Genomic DNA, 24,897 nt, shown 5'->3' with positions numbered 1-24,897 from the left:
TCCTCAATGAATTTGTCCAAGCCAAGCTAGTGGCCATAACCAGTAAGTTTCAATGAATGACCCCTGGTTTCTGGATTGGGGTGTGTGTGTGACATCTTGTTTTTTAAGAACATAAGGACAGCCCCACTGGATCAGGCCATAGGCCCATCTAGTCCAGCTTCCTGTATCTCACAGCGGCCCACCAAATGCCCCAGGGAGCACACCTGATAACAAGAGACCTCATCCTGGTGCCCTCCCTTGCATCTGGCATTCTGACATAGCCCATTTCTAAAATCAGGAGGCTGCACATGCACATCATGGCTTGTAACCCATAATGAATTTTTCCTACAGAAACTTGTCCAATCCCCTTTTAAAGGCGTCTAGGCCAGACGCCATCACCACATCCTGTGGCAAGGAGTTCCACAGACCAACCACATGCTGAGTAAAGAAATATTTTCTTTTATCTGTCCTAACTCTCCCAACACTCAATTTGAGTGGATGTCCCCTGGTTCTGGTGTTATGTGAGAGTGTAAAGACCATCTCTCTATCCACTTTATCTTTCCCATGCATAATTTTGTATGTCTCAATCATGTCCCCCCTCAGGTGTCTCTTTTCTTGGCTGAAGAGGCCCAAACGCTGTAGCCTTTCCTCATAAGGAAGGTGCCCCAGTCCAGTAATCATCTTAGTCGCTCTCTTTTGCACCTTTTCCATTTCCACAATGTCTTTTTTGAGATGCGGCGACCAGAACTGGACACAATACTCCAGGTGTGGCCTTACCATCGATTTGTACAACGGCATTATAATATTAGCCGTTTTGTTCCCAATACCTTTTCTAATGATCCCAAGCATAGAACTGGCCTTCTTCACTGCCGCCGCACATTGGGTCGACACTTTCATCGACCTGTCCACCACCACCCCAAGATCTCTCTCCTGATCTGTCACAGACAGCTCAGAACCCATCAGCCTATATGTGAAGTTTTGATTTTTTGCCCCAATGTGCATGACCTTACACTTACTGACATTGAAACGCATCTGCCATTTTGCTGCCCATTCTGCCAGTCTGGAGAGATCCTTCTGGAGCTCCTAATATCACTTCTGGTCTTTACCACTCGGAAAAGTTTGGTGTCGTCTGCAAACTTAGCCACCTCACTGCTCAACCCTGTCTCCAGGTCGTTTATAAAGAGGTTGAAAAGCACCAGTCCCAGGACAGATCCTTGGGGCACACCACTTTTCACCTCTCTCCATTGTGAAAATTGCCCATTGACACCCACTCTCTGTTTCCTGGTCTTCAACCAGTTCTCAATCCATGAGAGGACCTGTCCTCTAATTCCCTGACAGTGGAGTTTTTTCAGTAGCCTTTGGTGAGGGACCGTGTCGAACGCCTTCTGAAAGTTTTGTTTCCTTTGCATTGTGTCTTCATGAATGCACTCATTCTTATTGCATGCAGCTTTTGAAAGACTGTGGTCTGAAACATTTCCAGTTTTAATGTTCCCTGTAAACAATGGTCCTGAACTAGGTGTTACCTCCTCCCATCTAACAATACTTCCACTCTTTCTTGAAACCATAATCATCCTTAAACAACATTTTTCAAAACCATGACCCATCAAAAATGGCTTGTTGTCAATATTCCAGTATGGGTTTTAAATACCCAGGTTTGGAGTCCTTGATTATTTATGGTCATTAATCTAATATGCAAAGAAAAGGATGTGTTTATTATTGATGTTATTTGCATTGCAAACGTGCATTTGTGCAATAGCCTGGGTTTTATAATAGCCTATTATGGTTATAAACACATAAACAGACTGAGAAAGATTGATGCCATTTCTCATTGGTTTATGCCAAGTGGCCTCATAATGGATTACTGGATCAAGGTCATATCACTCTGGAAAGACACAAAAGTAAAACACACATGTAAAAAAGCAGCATTTTCAGATTTTGGCAAAGCAAAGGCTTATCAGAGCAGCAAAACTAAATTAATTCAAGCCATTTCTGCCCAAAGTTGCATATACTCAACAGGGATCAAATGTGTACACCTGTGGGCTGGGCAGAAATGGGTTAAATCTGCAATCCTAAATACACTTACCTGGGAATAAGTCCCATCAAAGTCAATTTGGCTTACTTCTGAGTATACATACCTCCGACTGTGCTGTAAGGCTGCAATCTTATATACACATTTTCCTAGGAGTAAGTCCCATTGAACTCAATGTGGCTTACTTCTGAGAAGATATGTCTAGCATTGTAAGTTTTGGCTCTGAGCAGCAAGTATTCTGCTTGTGTGATTTATAGAGGTGTTTCTGGTGAGTAAGAGCTTTACAACTGAAGCCTTACTGAATACAATAGGCTTATATCTGAGTAAGGTAAATAACACCATTTTCAAACACCTCTATGAAGTGGTCTTTCTGTTCACTGAGGGGTTTCAGCTAGCCTGCAGACAAACCAATAAAATTGTGATCAGATTTTGCTGCTGAACAATTAGAAGAGATTTCACCTGGGTTTTCAAAGTTTTCATCCTGGTTTAGGCAGGATTTCACTTGAAGAAGGCTGGAATTTGCTAGCCAGCTGAGACGAATCTCTCCATCCTTTCCTGGATTGTCTGTGTCATCTCTCTGGAATTCTTGCATCATGTGACAGCCTGACAATGTGTCATCATTTTGAAGAGATTTAAAACACACTTGCAGGGAACAGCATGAAATGAAGCAGTGACTCTAAAACTTTTTGTGAAGGGAACCTACCAGTAACATATTGTCTTCTTATTCAGAACAGTCTCTGCATTCCAAGTCTTAGTTTAAATTTGTGTATCAAGTATTCTTTTTTTCTCCCCCAAACAAAGAGTTCAGATTGTTGCAAAGGTGTTCACTTCCCCACTTTTATATTTACAACAATTCTATTAGGTAGATTAGACTGAGAGCTAGTGACTTTATGGCAGGGTAAATCTGACCCCAAGCCCAGGGCCAGAGGGGGGTGCTATCCATGTGAAATACTGTGGCGCTACTGTGGGTGTGTGGCATCAGCTACTGCCTCAAGCCATATGTGACAGGCTGAGGAATGCATGGATGACACTCTTTAACACGATGTCAAATCTGGGAGGAAACTGGCCTGCTATTTTGGCGTTCTGATCCACTTTCCGTGAAGGAGTGTATAGGAGCTCAGGGACACAGCTTCAAGACTACAGCTGTTGCAGAAGTACGTTTTGGCATGCACTGGACACTTTCCATTCTAGTGTAAGCCTAAAGACCATGATGCTCATTTTCTGCAATGATTTTCTATATTTAAAAGATTTTTAAAGAGACTTAAGAATGTGCTTGGTTTTCTGAGTTACTGTATCTAACTACTGATGCCACAGGTGAGTAGTGGGCTCCACATCAGGGAAGTGGGTTAGCGCGTCTCCCTTCCCCTTCCTTCTCACTTTCTTTTCAAAACCAAGGAATGGGATGAGGGAGAGCCGTGGAGGCATACAGTGGTGGTTTTGAACTTAGGCTCATCGCAGTGGCATAGCTAATGATTGTGTAGCCCAGTGCTGAGCTAAAAATGATGCCCCGGAAGTGATATAATGCCTGGGCTTTTAAAAAAAGTGAAAATCGGGAGAAAACCCGCCTCTTCCCCCCAGCAGTGTGCCACTGACTTGCTCCGCCACCTCCCCCAGCCATATCTAAGGCATCTATCTGCTATCTGGGGTCAAAGAAGATTTTGTAGCCTCCCTCTATGACAAAATCTAATTTAATTAAGTAAATAAAAAGTGTGCCCCTTATTGCTTAGAAACACTGTGCTAGGGTGAAGGATGGTTATTCTCCCCCTGCTAAGATCAGCACCACTTGAAAAAGTGCCTTTTTACCCGATTGGCAGGGATAACTGTATTATGATACATGGAAATGACAGCTGACTCATATAAATGCCTTATTAGTTTCATGCTGTATTATAATAACATGTCATTGACTCTCAGAACAATAATCTCATTGAGTTAAGTAAATACACTTTGTGTTCCATAAGGCAGTTGCATTTACATTTTCTGGTTAATTGGCCATAACGTTTGATAGAATACAGATATGCCAGTATGGTTTGTTTCATTGTATTCTGCATTAAATTACCTTTCTAATGATATATAACTTGATGGTATTATTCGTACATACCAAGGTTTTCACAATTTTGGCATCTAGTGTCAAACTCAGGTTCTTGCCCCCTAAATTTTTTTGCCTGGTGCAATTGCTACCCCCTGCACTCCCTTAGCTATGCTACTAGTGGTTGAGTCCAACCCCTGTACCAGGACAGTAGCTACAAGGCAGAATGTGAGAGAGATTCCAGGCTCCTTCCAAACCTAAATTTTCACAACTTTCATTTTTTAAAAAAGTGAGCCTAACCCTTTTACTTGTGGAAATTGAGCAATATTCTTTCAAATTGTTTACTAAGCCTTCGTAGTATTCTGGCCAATGAGTACAAACACAATGGGATGAATTAAAATTTATTTTAATTATACCATTACATAATTTTAAACATATCGGGTTACCCATATTTATGTTCCAGCTGTCCTACAATTCTTCCCCCCCCCCCCCCATTTGGCCCAGTCACCTATTTGGCCACAGATCAGCCCAACAGTCAGAATTTTCATCATCACACTGAATTCATTTATGCTGGTAACTCTTTTTTGGTACATTCTCCCCTGCATCTATTGCTGAAAGTCTGAGAAAGACACATAGCACACAATACTGTTGCTTCTCATATCTGTGTGTGTGTTTACTGACAGAGATTTAATGAGCCATATTGCTTGCAACCAACGGTTAGCTTTTAAAGTGCCTGAGCTCAGTAGTGTTTGCACATTAATCACATCCTTTGGCCAAAAAACCAAATGCATGGAATGGATCGTTGTTATTCACTTCTAATGGAAAAGAACATCCAGCAGCAACACCATGTTGCTGGGGGCCCTGGGCAAAGCCCTGCACTGGGTCTCCCATGGTACTTCCGGGTGGTGCATTGGGTGTTACCACTGCCACCAGTACTAAGAGTTAAGGCAGAGATTTTCAACCTTTTTCATTTCACGGCACAATGACAAGGTACTAAAATCATCAAGTCACACCATCAGTTTTTTTTTTTTTGGCAATTGACCATGCTATTGGCTGGGAGTTCATATCGCCCAATGGTCCTACTAATAAATGACCCTCTCCCAAACTCCCATGGCACACCTGCAGACCATTTGGGGCACACCAGTGTGCCACGGCACAGTGGTTGAAAATGGCTGAGTTAAGGGATTAGCCTGTCTAGGTGGGAACTGTGATGTGCATGGGCCTTCACCCAGTGCTCCATCTAGTCAACTCCTGATACCATCCTGAGTACATCAGGGTGATTGATTTTCTCATTTCACAAGGCTGGACCTTGACCTTGCTTACTTTGAGCAAGGCCTAAGCAGAGCTAAGTCCTGGAATTTGTTTTCCTTGCCACCACTGAGGGTCAAAATGTATATGGTGTTCAAAGCATTATTCGCTCTCTCAATTTCTCTTTATTGAATAGCAACCAGATCAGCTCAACTATGGTTGAGCAGGACCACCATAGTTAGATTAAAGGGCTTCAACCTACACCTACCATGGTCCTGATCCATCTGGGCCCTGACTGCATTAACCCAGGAAAACAGCTCCCATTGCTTCCAATATTAATGTTTTCCTAGAATAAACAGTGGTCAGATCACATGCGTCACCAACACAGTGGGGCAATCTGCGCTCTGTCTGCAGCCATTTTACAACAGCAGAAGTATCTTCCTCTGTCACAAAGGGCTCAGTCCTCAATAGGGTGGGAATCCTCAATCATGGTGGGAATAATCCTTGTTTAAGTGAGGTTATAGTGGAGACCTCATCACTTTTTTACTTGCCAATTAATAGTGAGATTCAAACAGTGCCTTCATTTTAACTGAGAAACCTACTGTGTGGTTTGTTTTCACCTATCATGATGTACATTAGACAGAAGTCATCTAGAATGTTCCTTCTCACATACTCTACAGAAAGAAACCTCTCTCATTACATCAAAGCTGTTTGATTCTGTTCTTTACTTGGAAAGGGTGGTGTCTGTTTTACTTCATTATGTGATGTGACAGGCTAATGTTGCACATTTGATGTCTAGCTCAAATGACAAAAGACTTCCAGATGGATGCTAACAAGCAATTATTGCTGATGAAATTAACAATGTTTGTTTCATTCACCAAAAAAAAAAAAAAAGACAGATTTTATGGCGGGGAGGGGGGGACACAAATCTGTTTCACATGGAGTCACACAGAGTCACTTATGACCCCAAAACCTGTGCAATATAGGAAAGACAAACACTATGAGTTAACTGGAAATGAGTTTTTAATGTCAGAACAATTAATTGCTTTTTAACTGTCATAAAATGTTCCCTAGAGAAAATGCTGTTCTATTCACAAAGATGCAAACCTTCCCCCTCCTGAATGGTACACCTCCAGTTTTCACTCCTTTGTTCCAGAATTATTCATGTTCATCACTCAATCACACATTTGATAATTCTTACTCAAGGGTGAAACCGAACTCTCTGCACTGAAAAGCATTGTTTGAGTTGACATCAGCTGATATGAAAGTAGTGTCAGTTGAAATTAATCTGTGATCGGATGGCTCATTCACAAATACAAGTCATCACTTGGTGCATGTGTGAACCACTTATAACTGGGTAACTTACACAGGTGTGCACAGAATATCTGATTTTAAAGGGCATTTCGCAGTTCCATAATCTGTGGTATCATGGTGCACACTAACTTCCTGCTGCAATCTGCTTTTAACTCAACTTCCGATTTTATCTATCGGAATTATCTATCAGATCTACACTTATATTGCTTCAGCCCACTGACCACCCACTGATCTGACATATATCTGTGCTGGGCCAATGCAAGTCCCTTGCGCTGGCCCGGGAGAGTCACAAACTTGCCATAAAGCATGTATGCGCCTTCTCGGGTATTAGCCGAGCCAGTGCAAGAAGGTGCACCAGCCCATGGAGGTTGCATTCAGCCTCCGCACCAACAGTCCCAGATAAGTTAATGCTGGCTGGGCTCGGCTGGTGCAGGGGTCTGGGGAGGACAGGGAGGAGGTGTTCTGGGGCTAGCGGGCCCCTGAATGGGCAACGGGAGAGTGGGGGGTGGGACCAGAATCCAGTGCTTGTGCCAGATCCTGACCCCATTCCTGGGCAGACCGGGGCAGCTTCAGGCTGCACAGATCTGCGCCACAGCTTCCAAATAGACCCATTGGGGCCGCTGGGGCTTTACCCTGGGTAAGGGGAAGCAATTTCCCTTGCCCTGGGCTGAGCCGCTTTCAGCCCCAAACTTGCGCTGGATACAGGGCAGGCCTGCTGGCCTCCCCGTTCCAGCTCAAGTTAGGATTGTGCTGTCCAACAAATATCTTCCAGTATGAAGGCACCTCAAAAACTTGACACATGGAGAAATGATAATCATCTGTAACTTGCAACTACACAGTAAGATGATTACTACCATACTGCTATAACCATTCAGAAAACTGGACACAATTGATTGCATGTCTGGAAGTATCAGACGATTGCCTTTCCACCTAACTATATCCCCTGCAAGGAAAGTTTTTATGTGATCAACATGCATCATATGCTTTTCTAAACCTATAATTGAACAAAAAAGGCAGTTTTCTAACATCACTGGATTGGTTCATTGAAAAAAATAAAAGAGAAAATAGTGAGCTCCTCTGCTGAATTCTGATCACTTCAGGCAATCACTTTCTAAACATAAGATTCCTCATATTGCTTGTCCATAATTGTGTTAACTTCTCATTGCGTTCTTTGACACAGAACGACCCTTGAAAGTTCCTGGAATATCATCATGTGTCATCTCCAGGCTACCCAAGAAATAATGTCAACAGAATTTTGTTTTCTGGTAGAACAGTGGTATCCCGCTGGCTGAGAAATGCCAAGAGTGAAAACAAGGCATTTATGGAAAAATGTCAAGGGAAAAAAATCAAAATGTTTCTCTTCTAATAATAATAAGCATAGTTCTTATCACAACATTTTGCCATGTCTATATTTCCCTGAAAACAATGGTCCGATATAAATAAATCTGTATTATTTGAAAATTATAGTTTCTTATTGGAGTGAGTTGGAAAAAATTACATTCTATATTAAAATATGGAAAACTAGCTTAGCTTTGTCTTTGAATAAGAAACATGTACTTATGTCAGATTTTAATTCTTTGTCTCCCTTTAATTTTTCTTATTTTAAGGCACCTAATCAGCCTCACAGATTATATACATGCAGAACACATTTGTTGTTATTATTATTATTCATCACAGCCTACACTGGGCTGGTTATAGTCTACTAGATGATGATGATGCAAATCGGCTTTTCCAGGATTGTCTTCCTTTAGAAAACAAGCAATTAGAGACTGACAGTATATCTAAATATGTTTGAGAAATGTACAGGCTGAGTAAGCACAACATAGCTTCATGCAGTAGAAAGCAGAGATTTGAAAACTGTCCCCAAATAACTCAGTACAAGCTTTGGAGCCCAGAAATCCAAACATTAATACAGATTGTCTCTGGAAGATTTGGAGCATGTCATTCTCCCTCAATCTCTTCCATGCACCAAGGGTTCAGTCAAGGAGAAGCAGCAGAGAAGAAGGGTTCAGTCAAGGAGAAGGGGGGGTGGAACTCTAGAACTTCTTCTACAGGAGAGTAGGAGTAGTGATGTCATCAACAGGGGCACTCAGGTGTTGCCTCTGAAACCTTTTTCCAAAGTTCTTTAGATGAAAAGCATCAGGCTCAGCAAGTCCTACTGAACACAATGGGACTTACTTCTGAGTAAACATGCACAGTCTAGCACTTTAATACACCTTTATATATACGTATCTTGGCTATTTGTTAATTCAATTTGTCAATTTTCCACATTTGTTTTAAAACTACTGGAACCTACTCCAAGAGTTTGGGATGAAATGAGCTAGATTTTAAATGAAGTGCAGTAAGTTTTAAAGCAGAAATAAGTGAGAAATAAGGAGAAAATAATCCCTAATGAAAAATTTAAAGTTGATTTGTGTGTGTGTGTGTAGTCTTAGTGGTGTGTGGCTATTTACGCAGGTGTCATGATGAGCTCCTGCACTTCAAAATTTACAACATCACAGCCATACCTTGTACAACCTGCCACAGAGATTCACAAAGGGGTAGACAGCATGCAGGAAGTCAAAGTTCAGAGGCTCACTGGGTGAGAAAAATTACCAAGCAATAAGAGGTCACTGGCCTTTAGTGGGGGTTAAATAAACAGATAAATAATTCACTAGTCAGTTGCAATGTTGTACACCCAGACTGAGCTCTCAGGCAGTTTCTGCCATAGAGCTGGAATTATTAATGCTGTGAATTAGCACTGTGCTTACCTTATACACACATAAGCTTTGCAGTAACTGACAAATTAACCTCTTGCATTTTATGGCCATCTGACCCTGCTATTTATAATTCTTCTTTTTCTCTATACATTGTGTGCATTTATGTATAGACACACACAGTCTAGGGTGGCGTCTCACCTCCCTCAAGAACTCAAAATACACAGATATTGAAAATCCATGAGTCTTCCTATCATACTTTCAAAACCCAAGGGCAAGATTTGGAAATCACAGAATAAAACATGAAAAGGGTATTTGGCTTATTCTCTGTGGGGGGAAAAAAAAAAAAAAACCTCACAGATCAAGCAAAGCATGCAGGTTTTGCATCCAAATGTGTAGTTATCCTGTGGCAAATGTCCATTCTCTGTTGGGTTTTTGCACGTTTGTTCTGGGCTTAACTCCACCCTGTGCTCAACCTGTATCTCATCTCCAAAGGAAGCAAGAATCCAGGTATGGTGTGCACCTGGGACTTCTGACTGAGAGGTAGGCCCTATTGATTTCCAAGACTGTAGATTTTTGCCTGAACCTATTGCCTAAGACTCTGACCATTTCCACCTTTCGGAGATGGATATTCAATACGAATGCCCTTCTCAATAAACACTGAGCAGTTTTGGCTCAATGGCATGGTATCTGGGAGAGCTTATCAGTTGACAAACACAGATTAGCTACTTGATGGGCCCTAGCAATTGCTGCAAAAGGTACTTTCTGACAGCCAATCAGTGCTGGGCTGATTTCATGCCATGCGAATACAGCACATAGGCACTAAATATAACAGAGTGTTAGCAGGGTGCAGGAAGGATGTGGGTAACCCAGATTTTTGACAAGTAGTTAAGTCATATCTGTGTACCACCAAATTATCATCTTGCTGCAAATGCCCTCTCACTCGTGAACACAAACTAGATGAAAATCAGAAACTCTGTATTTGGGAAACTCTGGACATTTCCCCAAGAGTAAGTGACAAGGATATCCAGTACTATTATCCAGGAGCATGTTTACTATATTTCCAGATCAGCCTGCAGGAGCATCTGCAATTCACAATGAAATATCGAAAGTGCACTTATTTTACCTCTGGAAAATAAAATATATTTTATTTTAATGACTTATTTGTTGAAACAGATGAGTTAATGTCAATAAAGGTCTCTAAATCTAAAAAAATCTACTAAATTTTTACTTGGTAAATCAATAAAATTTATTTCTCGGGTTACAACACTTGAAAACAAAACAGAGCCACAAACTGCATTCCAAGTCGTTATTTGGATGGAAGGGATATTTCGACCCCATGTGCTCAAAATTTTTAATTGCATGCAATATTGGTGTGAATTTGGTGAATTTGTTCATCTTAGAAGACAGTGCTTGGACAGACTACATTTAGATAGACCAAGGATCTTTTGGTCTTTCCCAAATCTAACCCGGGACAGACTGCACTTGCTCCCAGTGTGGAAGGGAAAAGGAATTGGCCTTTTCAGCCACACTAGACGCTGTTCCAGAACCACCATTCAGAGCGCGATACCATAGTCTTTCGAGACTGAAGGTTGCCAACACTGCAAATCTAACGTTGAATGATAGAAGAGATTAAAACCCTTGAAGCCAGGAAAGAAATCTTTACTTGGCACCAATGAAGTTTTTGAACAAGCCAATGCAAGAAAGACATCAATTCGGAAAGACAATCTGTCCTCTTTGTGTTAAGCTGACAGAGGGGAATATCACTACATCGCTGCTTGCGTGCAAAGAAAGGGGAAATAAATACAATGATGAGGATGTTGATATTCTGATTCAAGCCACTGCTGTTCAGTTAGAAGTAAATAAAAGCAGCAATTAAATCTAATCCAACCGTCTTTCTTTTTCTCTTTCAAACTCTATCATTTGCTTTCCAGACTAAAACTTGCAGTGTTTCCCTGTTTTTCCTCGTCTCTTTACGAGCACTGTTAGTTCATAATCCTATCTATACAGATTCATTCTCTTGCTTACTATATTTACATATCGTAATATTATCTGCAGGTTATATCATTCACCCATTTATGTAAGTGCTGGACTGACATTAGCTGGCACCAAAGTCAAAGAGGAAAGGATGAAATCAACACCCCTACACTTTCCTGCAACATTCTGTTTCTGGGAAAAAGATTCCAGCAATAACCTAGTACCTATACAGTATACCCCCCCTCTCTCCCCATGATCTGTCTTCTCACATAAACTATGCACTGTGATCCTAGGCGTGTTTAGTCAAAAGTTCCACTGAGTACAATGGGATTTACTCTCCAGTAGGTGTGCTTAAGTTTGAAGGCACAGAGGCCTCCATTCGTTTCCTCAACCCCCATTTGTCCCTGACACTGTTAGGCAGCTGCAGGCCTCAGTGCCCTAGAAAAGCACAGACCACTTGACCAACTGTTACCAAGGAGGACTGGGCTCCTCTGTGTGGGCGATTCCCCCTCCTGCATGGTGTGCCACTTGTCAGCAGCAATACCTCCTTCTCTGCTCCTTCTCCCACTGCCACCACAAGTAGGCAAGCCTATGGCAGAGCAGGTACCTCCACACCCTCACCTGCCCTCTTCCTATAGGTGGTAGTGGAAAGCAGGGCCAGGCCTGCTGCTCCAAAGAGGTTGCTCCTCACATCTTCAGGCAGATGAGCACAGCATGCAGCAGGTGACAAGGCTCAGACAGTGTCTCCATTGGCTTGCCCTTTCTGAGCACAGGAGGTTCAATTCCAAACCCCACACAGCACCTGAAGAGAGCACGCAGGCAGCAGCGCTACAAAAACAGCAGCTGTTCCCTGCAGGGGCCTTCATTCGTCACCCACTCGTTTGCTCACCCCACCCCCACCCCCGCAGTGTGGCAAGGAGTGCTGGACTTACTGCTACAGTCCATCCCTGCAACCACTCAGAGAAAGAGAAGAAAGGGTGCTGCTCTTTGCAGCTGTCTTCTCCGCTTGGGTGCCTGTTTAGGCAAGTGAGCTGTGGAGGCAGCTGCAAGGAGAGGCCACTGCTCACCCTCCTTCCTCTGGGCAGTGCAGGGAGAAAACTGGCCACTGGGGGCCCAATCCTAGTCAACGTTACAGCCCTGATGCAGATATGCCAACAGGGTGTGCACTGCATCCAGCAGCAGGGTAGTCATGTCAGCCTCCTCAAGGTAAAGGAGCATTTGTTCCCATACTTTGGGGTTGCATTGCAGCTGCATTGGTTTGAACAGTTGGAGAGGACTAGGCCCTGGGCCATCCACAGAGAGAGAGAGCTGAGTCAGCTGTTGCTGCTGCTTCCTGAGCTGCCCTCCCTGCTCAGACAAGCCAGAGAGGGAGAGAGCTGCACAGCACAGCAGCAGCTCACTCACCCTCTCCGCCTGGGCGGAAGGGCACTTGCAGACGCGCTCCTGCTCGCCCCAGCCAATCGTGGCTTCTCTTCCCCTTGCAGTCACATGCCACATTCGTTGCACACTGCGCGAGATGGAGCGCGTTTTCCGGGCAGAGGAGACGGACACCCACCCGCCCGCACACTTAGCGCTCCTGTGTCTCTCCTGGGCTGGGATCTGCAAGCAGGCACCTCTCCAGAGGCCAGAAGAGGGCCGCCCACGGAGTCACCACGTGGCTGCGCCGCTCTTCTGCAAGCCTTCCAATTGCCTGCGTTCATCAATGGGATGACTTGGTGCAGGATGACTCCTGGCAGGTGCAGCTCTTCCAGGAAGGGTTTCAAAAGCCACACCCGCCCCAAATCCCTCTTCTAGACAATAGTTAAAGGTGCAGGCACTCTGTCCTCCAGTGGATCTGGTCACCCTGGGGAGAGATATGCAGGTGGATGGATCCTGGAAGCACCACACGCACCCAGAGGGGGAAAAAAACTGAAGGCGTCCACGAAGTGTGACTTTCCCAGGTTAGAAAGGAAGGAAGAAAGAAACCCTACCCAGGAGCAAGAGGAGCGGAGCCTGCCTGTCCTGTAAACACCCAGCTATTGCACATCCCCTTTCTGAGATGGGATCACCGCCTTTTGCGCGCAGAAACTGGGCAAGAGAATACATTGTACGAACTGGAGCTCAGAGTGCCGCTTAAGGCTGTAATCCTAGCCACACTTACCTGGGAGTAAGCCCCAGTGACTATAATGAGACTTAATTCTGAGTAGATACGCATATGATTGGGCTCGAAGAGTGTTGAGGATTGGAGCCACAGCGTGCTGGGGAAGGGGAAATGACTCTATCCCACTCCCCAAAGCTCAGATCTCTCACTCACAAGCTGACCACCAGATACAATGGAGGACAGAGTGCCTATACTCTGTCCTCCACTTAGGCATTGTATAGATGGGAATTTGGGCAGGTGCAGCTTTAAACCCTCCCATGCTGAGCTGCACCTGCCCAGATTCCCCCTTCTGTACAGTGGTTAAAGGTATAGGCACCCTGTCCTCCATTGGATCTGATCACCCTACACCCCCCTCCCCAAAAGACAGTCTCTTAACCAGCGGCGTAGCTAGAGGGGGTGCAAAGCACTCAGTTTTGCAGGGAGCCTCACCGCGGCGTGCAAGGGGCCCCTCCCGCCTCCTTTCGGAGCCATTCCGGGAGGTGGGTGCAAAGCGGGAGGGGCTCCCTGCAAAACTGAGTGCTTTGCACCCGCTCTAGCTGCGCCACCGCTCTTAGCCATGGGGTTTCGCGAAAGCGAAAACGGCCTCTTGGGGCTTCTTCCCAACACGCTCTGACGGCCTCGGTGGAGGGGGCGGCGTTGGACAGAAGCCCCCCAGCCAAAGAACCTGCCAGGGAACAGACTTTCAGCAGGCGATGCTCTGCACACTTTCCTGGGAGTGGCCCCCTGGGACTCAGCGGGGCTGACTGCTGAGCAGGCGTGCTCGGGCCGCCTCTCCGGCGCGCCGCCAGCCGCCCAGTCCCTCTCCTGCTCCCGGGCGAGCGGCGCACCGGCCGCCGCTCCCATTGGCCGCCGAGGGGGCCTGACGTCAAGGCTCGGGGAGGCGTCCTGGGCGCACAAGCCCGCCAGAGAGCGCTCGCAAACATGCTGGAGCCTCCGAGCAAGTGCCGGCGCTGGCAGCCGCAGCGGAGAGTCGCTCTGCGCTCCTCCGGTGCTGGACAGAAGGGAGATCCGCGTCGCCTTCATGCCTCCAGCCCGGCTGCCCTAAGCTGACCCTTCTGCCCTCACCGGACAGCCATGGGAGATGGGTGGATCTCCCTGGATTACAGCCCTCACAACAGATCCAACTCCACGTCCCCTGCCAGTCCCAGCAGCAGCAGCAGCGGCAGCAGCAACGCCTCCACCGTGTCCTACCCTCCTGGCAGCAGCAGGGAGATCTCCTTGTCCCAGCAGTGGGTGGTGGGCATGAGCGTCCTGATGTCCCTGATGGTGATGCTCATCGTGGTGGGCAACGGCCTGGTGATCGCGGCCATCGGGCGGACCCAGCGGCTGCAGACGCTCACCAACGTCTTCATCACCTCCCTGGCCTGTGCCGACTTGGTGATGGGCTCCGTGGTGGTGCCCTTTGGTGCCACTCTGGTGGTGAAGGACAGGTGGTTGTGGGGTTCCTTCTTGTGCGAGTGCTGGACATCAGTGGACGTCCTGTGTGTGACGGCCAGCATCGAGACTCTGTGCGTCATTGCCATCGACCGCTACCTGGCCATCACGTCTCCTTTCCGCTACCAGAGCCTCATGACTAAGAGACGCGCAAAGAGCATTGTCTGCATTGTCTGGGCAATTTCCGCCTTGGTGTCCTTCTTGCCCATCATGATGCGCTGGTGGAGGGATGACAGCCACGAGGCCCGGAAATGTTACGAGAACCCTGGCTGCTGTGATTTTGTCACCAACAGGGCTTATGCCATCACCTCCTCTATTATCTCCTTCTACATACCCCTCTTTGTCATGATTTTTGTCTACATAAGGGTCTACAGAGAGGCAAAGGAGCAAATGAAGAAAATCGACAAGTGCGAGGGCCGGTTCCACAACAACCACCACCAGCAACATCCACAGCCAGCTCAACAGCAGTTGCCCATCTTGGGTAATGGCCAAGTCAACAGAAGGAAGAATTCCCGAATTCTAGCAGTAAGGGAGCAGAAGGCCCTCAAGACGTTGGGCATCATCATGGGTGTCTTTACTCTCTGCTGGTTGCCCTTTTTTTTGGTGAACGTGGTCAAGGTCTTTAACAGAGGTCTGGTCCCGGACCAGCTCTTTGTCTTCTTCAACTGGTTGGGCTATGCCAACTCTGCCTTCAACCCCATCATCTACTGCAGGAGCCCTGATTTCCGCAAGGCCTTCAAGAGGATGTTATGCTGCCTGAGGAAAGCAGACCGCCGGCTGCATGCCAGTATTGGGGAGTTCTCTCAGTACCCTGGGGGTTTCATCAGTACGCTAGGAAGTACTCCTCAGTGCACCATAGGTGGTATGTGGTCTGATTGCAATGGTGGTGCACAGAATGGAAGTGAATCCAGCTTAGAGGAAAGGAACAGTAAAACCTCCTATTCAGAATCCAAGGTATAAAGGTATATGTTGGTGGGGAGTATCAAAGCAGTGGGAGGGCGTATTGAATATTACAGATAAAGAAAGGGAGCTCCCCAAAAAGCAGGCAGGAAAAAAGCTATATCCAGTGGGAAACCAGCTAAGTGCAAGACAGCAAACTGACCTGTCTCAACGGGGAGAGGATTTTATTTACTCAAGGTGAAAAGGTGGTGAACCTGTATGCAGCATACCTCTTCTGACTCATCAGGATCTAAAGCAAACAGAGAGCAACTGACCATTGAACAAAAGAGATTACAATCCATGTGGGCCATTGGGATTATTAGTGGTATTTACCCAGGGGAGGTAGGTGTTGGTAAGTTGGGAAGGAAGAGAAAATCAGTTTGAAGGAGTTTTGCAAAAGTCATGTTTCAGGAAGAGCTGAACTTGTGACAGGCGCTCAGCCTGAAAGTGGGGGGGGGGGGGAAGACGAGGATTTCCTCCCCTGATTTTGAAGGAAACGGGATCAAGCCCTTGATGGGTTTGACTTCAGAGCTGGAGATCACCTTTTTATGTAGTTGTGACAAATCCCAGGAGATTCAGTAGCAGAAAAAGTAGCCTGTTTTGTTTTGAAGAAGTGCTGGTCACCCATCTATCTTCACTGAAGTCAGTGGAGATTTCAGGCACTTAACACTTTTGCAAACCTTGCGCAAAAGTCTCTCTTTTATAAGCCATTGGGAAACATATTCTGAGTTTTACCATGCAGCCTAGTCCTCTGTATGTTCAGTCAGAAGTCAGTGAGTTCAGTGGAACTTGCTCTGTCCCATGTAAGGGAGCACGAGCTTGCAGCCTTTATAATGGCCACATTTTCCTTCCTAGGAGGAAAGAGTAAACCGGTAATATTGAAAATGGCCATGCTTGTCTTTTGAACAAATCTCTCCTGGTTTTGATCCTTTCGTCCCACTGTCTATTTTTGTTTTTGTTTTATTGCGGGGGAAGGATGTGTGTGCATTTTTCTTGTCCTATGAGACGACAGCAATCAGGCTAAGAGACATCTACCTCAAACTGTGCATATTGTACAGGGGAAAATGTGTTTATATTAAACAGCTTATTTATGTATCGTTAGTTAGGGTTGTTTTTAATAGAGGCAGGAGCATCAATCCTCCGTAGACTAGTTTGTTCACATTGAAAGATGAGCAGGGAATATTGGCTAGGATGGAGCACCAGGAATGTTACTGCACATTTGACAGGAATGAGATGGGGGTGGGGGGCTCTTTTGCACAGTGTTATCAGTTGTAAAGTTTGTTCCACGTGCGTGCACACACACAAGACACACACACTCGCAACTCCACTGGAAAACAAAGCAGAGCTTGACAAAACATCAAACCCAGGCTGATTTCTGTTGCCATCTGATATATTGCCATTTTGGTTTTTTTAAAAAATCCTTTTTATATTATTTAATTAAGGTACTGTAAGTGCATTCATTCGATAAATGAATCTGTTCTCAGAGTTTTTCCATTAGTTAAATCTTTTTATGCCTAGGAGCCCGTGTGAATCTGCTCATAACATTAGCACTTCGTTGTCATTCCCCATTTTCCCCCCACATTTTTGTGTGTGTGTCGTGAGTGTGGGTGCCTGCACATGTGTATGCATTTTCTAATGTATTTATATACTCTGGTGCAGTTTACTACTGTATAAGTCATCGGTCTATGTGCAATAAATACCACTGCAGCACAAGCAAACCTACTTACAGTGTGTCTCTCTAGGTAAAGAAACAATAGCCAGCTTTGATGGAAAAAGCAGAGTCTGTTTTGCTAAAAATGTGGATCGTGTTACCAATACAGTTCAACTTAATGACTTTTCCTGACACAATTAACTTAAGAAAAAATGTGCTTGCTGCACCAAATAAGGTAGCATTCCTGTTCAACTGAAGGCTGCTGACTTCCCTTGAAATTCCAGGGCCAAAGGCAAGTTGTTTCCAACCTGGCTATAAATACATTAGCTACTTTTCTTGGATTGACAGTTCTTATCATCTGTTCGATCTACTGAGGCAGAATCTGAGACCAGGTAGCCAGAGACCCAATACTGACAGTTGCTGAATTAATTGCATTTCACTGCCTTTGAGAATTGCAGCCTTTGCAGGAAAGCTCAGCTGTGTATTGGAATGCAATAGTCATGCATTTCTTACACGTGTTTAGTCTCCTTGGACCCCTGTTGCAGTCAGGCTACTCACCTATTAACCCAGAATAACAGTTTCCACTCTTACAGCTGCTACTTCGTACTAATGAACCTTTGTGGGAATAGTATTCTTAAAGAGAGAGAATTCCATTCGAAAATGACCCATTCGCTATCTGATCACTGATGACTGATCATGTATTACAGAGTATAATTTAGTTAAAAGGGACCACCCACCGAGACCTGTATGGAGATCCTTAGTGTGTCCCTGGCTTAATGCCAGCAGTATTTTATAGAAATTGATCATAATTAGAAAGTGTTGTTTAATCTGTAATCTCATGATGATATGAAACAATGAGAGGAAGAAACTTGTAACCATTGTAAGCAGAACTTCAGGCTACATTCACTATGTAGTTAACAAAAATATTCACAGGACTGTGGCCACTGGGCTTACTCAGCAATTTGATTCCCCCCCCCCCCCACCAGGTCTTAATCAATTATTTTGGTTATTTAATTTTCCTCCTCAAAGCATCTTATCACCTAGGGTTGCCACCTTTATCTGGAAGGATTCCTGTGCGATTAACAGCAGCACGAGAAGCAGAAATTCAACAAGTGAAATTTTGGCAGTTGGGAAACTTCATCCATTAGATTTCTGCCTAAAATGCTGTCCTTCAATACATGGGGGGGGGGGGGAGACCTCTGCCAGGAGGAAAACAAATAACCCCATTATCAGCTAGATGTGATCTTCAATCCATGGCCTGGACTAATCTATTTGGGATGTGGAAGATCAATACTGAGTGCAAGGAGATGGACTAGATGCCTTTGGAGGTTCCTTCCAGCCCTGCAGGCTTGTAATTAGATTGCCGCAATCTGTCAGTCCTGTTGAAGTCAAAGGAAGTGGTTGTGCCTCTCAGCAAACTACAATTTGTGTTGGGCTTTGATTGAGGTCTGTTGTCAAACAGGTTGTCTGACAAGTGAACGTTCAGAAGAGTTAGGATAAATGCTGTGGATAAAAATGAATTGTGCAGAGCCCTGCTTTGACCAGATGAAAAATTTTCAGTATTTTCATTTGCCACAAATTCAAGGCTTGTGCTTATATCAGCCATCTCCTCTAAGAGATCACGCTATAACTCTATTTTCTATTTATGTACTGTACTTTCATTCTGTTCTTTCCACAAGGAGCCTTCCTCTGGCAGGAATTTCTTTTGTAAGAGGACCAGACTGTACTGGGTATGCAAGTGATATTAGTATGCAAGTGATATTATATCTATCTTATGGGGTAACAATAGCTTGTGTGTCATGCCTCTTTGTGCACTGTCACCATGTTACAGCAGTGCTTTCCCCTCTGCAATGATGAAATGTGTTGCTATTAATTTTGGGGATGTGGAGCAGGGGAAATAGCCCGGTGGTATTGAGTGAATTTTACTGTGGTAACAGTGAAGCTTTGTCAAGATGTTTTCGCTGCTATGCAGCAATATCTCTTAAGGAGTTTCATTTATGCCTTCCTTCTGGCAGACTTAGGGCTGGGATGCATGGGGTGTGTGGAGATTTCCAACATGAGGGCAGCAATCCATGCTGCAAAGGAGTTCTGAAATTAAGAGTAAGGGCATGGTTGACTTGCTATGCAGAAACAGTTTTCTGTGGCACGCCTGTGTCAACTGTAGTATCTTTACTCACCCTCACACACAAGATTTAGCAACAGTTGTGACAGAATACCTTGGACAGGGCTTGATGTGTATCAATGCTTAGCCCTGGAATTTGTCTTCTGAGCCAAAACTCAGACTGGAGGCACATGCACCAAAGTCTATGGAATTTTAGAATGCATGATGCTCCCCGTTATGCAAACACATGCATGTGCAATATAGTCCAGGGGCACTTGTTGGGCTTTTGGAGACCACCCCACCAAAATGCAGATATGAGGATGCCTTTGTGCTGGTGTGATATCTGTAGATGTATAATTGGAGATAGCCGGTTGTTTCATGTGCTTGTTTGCATAGCAAGAAGCACCATGCATATAAAGTAGTACTGGATGCATAAATTAAGAGTATCTGCCTACAACCTCAGAGGAGGTGACATAAAAATAAAGAAGAGATTTTGTTTAGTGCATGTACAATGTCTTTCCCTTATAATCTGAGAATACATATCGTTAGTAATTATTATTAAATTGTCAGGGTAGAAAGGAAAGACCTTGGGCTCCTGTCCATCACCAGGATTGCCACTCCTAGGGGCCACAGTCTAGGTAAGGCCTCCAAGACCATGCCCACCTGGCTTGTCTCCTTGGGGCTGTCCTCCTCTTCAGCCCACAGAGGAGGGAGGGGGTACTACATCATAATCCTCTATGTCAGGGGTGCCCAAACCCTGGCCCTGGGGCCACTTGTGGCCCTCGAGGCCTCTCAATGCGGCCCTCAGGGAGATCCCAGTCTCCAATGACCCTCTGGCCCTCCGGTGATTTGTTGGAGCCTACACTGGCCTGACGCAACTGCTCTCAGTGTGAGGGCAACTGTTTGACCTCTCAGTGAGCTGTGGGATGAGGGCTCCCTCCACTGCTTGCTGTTTCATGTCTGTGATAAAGTAGCAGCAGCAAAGGAAAGGCTGGTCTTGCTTTGTGCAAGGCCTTTTATAGCCTTGAGCTATTGCAAGACCTTCATTCTTAAGTTCATCTTTAATATATATTCATTTATGTAAACGTATGTAAATGTATTCAAATTTGAAATGTAAATTAATTCTTTTTTCCCCCTGCCCCCGACACAGTGTCAGAGAGACAATGTGGCCCTCCTGCCAAAAACTATGGACACCCCTGCTCTATGTCAAGGCCTTGCCCAGAGTTCTGGAGCCTCCCTTGCTGCTACTCTGACCCTCAGGCAGTCCTTTTTCATCCCTGGCCCTTTCTTTGTATTGCTATGGCCTCAGCTGGTCCATCCCACAGTAATGGTTCTGCCCACCTGGTTGCCTTCTGGGTCCTCAGTTTCCTCACCTGTGAGGCGAGAAAGTTCTTGTGGACACTTGCCACACCTTGCTTACAGCCTGCACATGCCCATTGAGGCCTTTCTAGCCTCTACCAGCCTGCACCCAGCCCTGTGCCTGCTGGGCAGGTCAACCCTGGGTCAGGTACGTCCAGTCCTAGATACAAATATTGCATGTTAGTGAACTTACTGAGTTGCGCAAGGTGCTTGCAGGACAGAATTTTACTAAAGCAAAACTTTTCATTTGGCATTGTTGTAGAGGATCACATTAGAACCCAGTCCTATCCATCCAGTTCCAGCACCAATGCTGCCATAATGCAGCCCCTGAGGACCCCTTACCTTGAGGAGGCCTCCATGTCTGTCCCCATTTACTGCAGATGCAGCACATGCCCCATTGGCATGGCTGCATCAGCATTGGAAAGTAGGATCAGATTGGGCCCTTAGTCCGTTAGGTGAAAAATCCACTGTATAAAATGGTGCTTTATTTAGAAGTAACAAAGTACTTTGTATTAACAAAGTATTAAACAGCTTTATTTTTTACCAGGCAGGTGGTAATCAAAAGATGGCAGGGGAGGGGAAATTTTAGTAAGTACTCCCAAATCTAAAGATGAACTTTAGGAGGAGGGGTTTTTTTCCCTTTTGTTTTGCAGACTCTGGTCAACCTGTGAAAGGTGGAGGATAGTGTCAAATCACAGGACTGTTAGACACAGGATTGTTAGACAAAGGAAGCAAAAACCAGCTCCCCTGCTCCACATTTTGAAAGTATCAACTCTGGCAGTCAACTCAATCCAGTCAGAGTAATTTTGTATTGCTCACTCATAAAGATTCATTTTATTATGGACGCATGCTATAATCCACTCAGGCCTGGTGAATTCGGAGAGGCCTGTGAGTGTCTGTGAACATACATTTCCATAGGCGAAATAGTTTTCTAAAATATTGTGCCTGAGTGAGCACAAAAAACTTGAAGTCTCTGTGACGTTGTACATAGTGTGCCTGCCTAAGCAGACCTGAAGATGCTTTATGTAAAAGGTTTCTGGTCCTACTGTCACCTATGTCACCTGTCCTATTGTGCTTCTTGCTGCTTCTTACTGTAATAATCCATTTTCCTGAAGAGCCAGTTCAAATGTGCAAGGAGGATACACAGTTCAGCCCTCGAGTACCGTCATGGAATGCATACGAGGGAAAGCTTGTTGGCAAGGATGTTCAAACCAAAGCGTTCCTGCATGGGAAGTGCATGTCAGGGAAGTGGTTTATAGCCTAGCCCTCTCCTTGACACAAACATTGTCCACGTGCAGAGGCTTTTTGGCATGGGAGTACTTTCCAATAAGCAATTCTCCAGTTTGAGGTAGAGCTGCTGGCCCATTACACATGGATTGGCTCTGAGCCTGTCCTCAGCATGTTAATAGGAATGCAGAGTATGGAGCGTTCTGCCAGAATGCAGAGAGAGGGTTCAACTGGATGACCTTCATGTTTCTTTCAGCTCCTACTTTTCTGTGACTCTATTTGTGGTCTTGAAAAGAAAAGAAAAAGTGCACCCCAGAGGTACAGTAATGCATAGTAAAAAAACAATCCTTCAGGGCACAAATTTATCTCTTTTCAAAATCAATATAATATCACAGGGCTTTTACTACAATATAGTTTTATATTGTCTGCTTAACATAAAGAAGGCGGAAAACAAAGGAAACTACTTCATATGCAAGGCCAAGCTACATCAAGGTACACAGAAGTTTTTGCTGTGATTCTTTGAAATGAAGACAACAGTTTGCATTCTCCTGTTGATTTATTTGTCTGCAGTTAATGTTTTCCCTCCTACCAGGAGCAAACAAGATCCCCCATATAAGACACACAGAACGGTGAAGCTAGGTCGGTTGTCATTGAAGTAAAATATGTGTCTTTCTGTCTTACGGCATAGTGGAAAATTGTTTAACTACAAAGGTTCCTCCATTCTGTCATTCTGCAACTCCCTGAAGTAAATCTAATAGCAAGGATGGTAGAAGTAGCTCCCCAATTACCAATATAAATATTAGAGCTGTTACTCTGTTAACAAAATCTTAGGCAATTAATCAAATGACTCAAGTTTTCATTGATTAACTAATCAATTCAGTCTGCAGACATTATACAACAAGTGTCCTGGGGGAAAAGTAATTATTTGTTTTTAGATGATGCACAGATGCTACAGAAGGCATCACCTTGGGAGAGGTGTTCCCTTGTGTGTGATAGAGCTCTCTTACACATGTGAGCATGAGGGAATTCTTATGAGATAATGACTCCTGGGTGTGCCACAATGGCTTTATATGTATTAAAATAATCTTTTTAACAAATCTGCAGTCAATCAGGGCTATTTTTCTAATCAAGCAAATATTTTAACATATTAGTTGATTGAAAGCTGCGGCCCTAGTAAACATAATACCCTGGGTTCAATAGTGCACATGCACAGCATTTCAGATTAGTGGCAATTACACTGATCAGCTTTTTGGCCAAGGTGGAACGTGGAGAAGAGACTTAAACCTGCTCCCTGCTCAGCTGACTGGTACTTCCTTGACCATATTATTGGAGAATTATACCTAAGGCACTGATGTTTTTATGCAGCTGTCCATCTGGCCAGAGATACATCTGGCCTCTGTCTAACTGGATTTCACAAATTGCTCTATGAAATAAGACACTGTTAAGAAACATGTTTGCTGTTTGATATAAAAATGCTGACATTTTTGGAAGGACCTGAATATGATCCTCATAGCATTTTTATGACCCAATGCTATGAGTCACTGCACTGGCAAATAAATGCTTAGGAATGGGTGGAAAACTACAGTGTGGATGTAATAGGTGATACATTGGCATCATCCTGAGTTGGTGCAGATGATCACTCCAGCACAGCAGTTGTTGCTGGCATTGATTCTCTGACAAGCCAGCACAGTGAAGTGATGGTTAAGAACTCCGCTGGGAAGTTCTTTCTTCAACTCTGATGGCCATGAATTTACCATGATTCTTTCTTAGGCTCAATACTCCTAAACTGAATTAAGGAGATAATAATGAAACCATCTTACCATACAAGATTGTTGAGCAGGTTGCTGAGAGAATATATCTGAAGTGTTTTGACTGCATATTTAATTTTAAATTTTGATTTGAATTTTACCTGGGGTCTCAGGCTAGCTAACATTAATGTATAATTGTAGATCAGAATGTTATGAAAGACCAAAAAATAGGAAAGGGTTGGGGTGAAGGATGATGAGGGAAACAGGAAAACAAAACTTTAAAATATTGAACTTGACAAAAATAAATCAGAATTATACAAATCTATTTATTTATTAGAAAAATTATTATAACGTGATGATGATGATGAATTCCTGTGCAGGAGTGCGCATGGAAGATGTTGCACTGAATAAAATATCCAAGTGGATCCTTTTAGGAAATGCCCATAAACAAGGTGCTAGATTCCTACCAGTTCTCGTTCATGGACCTTTCCTGAAAATTTCACATTTCCCATTCCAGTGCAACATAGCACACTGGTTCAAGTGATACCATGCATGCACTTGCCCATCATCACATTAGGAGCAAACAGGCCTCTGACCATGTGCATTTCTCCATAATTCCTATTCACCCCTATGAGAAAAATATTATCCATCAGAAGTAGCCCTTACACATATTGTTTTTGTATGGAACTACTTCAGTATAGATATTCAAATACTACCAGTTAAGGCTGCAATCCTAACCACACTTTCCTGAGAATAAGCCCCATTGAACAAAATAGAACTTACTTCTGAGTAGACCTAGTTAGGATTGTGCCCTAAAACAGATTAACCTAATCTAGAGAATTTTAAGGGATGGTGTGGCACTGTGGCTAGAAGACCAAGACCATCAGGACTTCTCCAGTTTGAATCTCGCCTCTGCTTTATGAATTCACTAGGTGGTCTTAGGGCTCAATCTATCCAACTTTCCAGCACTGGTGCAGATGCAATGCAGCCCCAAGGTGAGGGAACAAATGCTCTCTGACCTTGAGGAGG

At 44.4% G+C, this 24,897-nt stretch overlaps 1 protein-coding gene across 1 annotated transcript; it reads left to right on the top strand.

The window, feature by feature from the left end:
- The first annotated feature begins 14,302 nt into the window (after positions 1-14,302).
- ADRB1 (adrenoceptor beta 1) lies at positions 14,303-17,500 on the top strand. Its single transcript, XM_066622006.1, has one exon. It carries the CDS (start codon positions 14,484-14,486, stop codon positions 15,801-15,803), a length of 1,320 nt encoding a protein of 439 aa, XP_066478103.1. The 5' UTR covers positions 14,303-14,483; the 3' UTR covers positions 15,804-17,500.
- Positions 17,501-24,897: the final 7,397 nt, after the last annotated feature.

Source organism: Tiliqua scincoides, chromosome 3 (genome assembly GCF_035046505.1).
Source record: "Tiliqua scincoides isolate rTilSci1 chromosome 3, rTilSci1.hap2, whole genome shotgun sequence".
Lineage (NCBI taxonomy): Eukaryota > Metazoa > Chordata > Lepidosauria > Squamata > Scincidae > Tiliqua > Tiliqua scincoides.
Note: the sequence above shows the minus strand (reverse complement) of the source record. Positions and strands in the feature narration are given on the sequence as shown.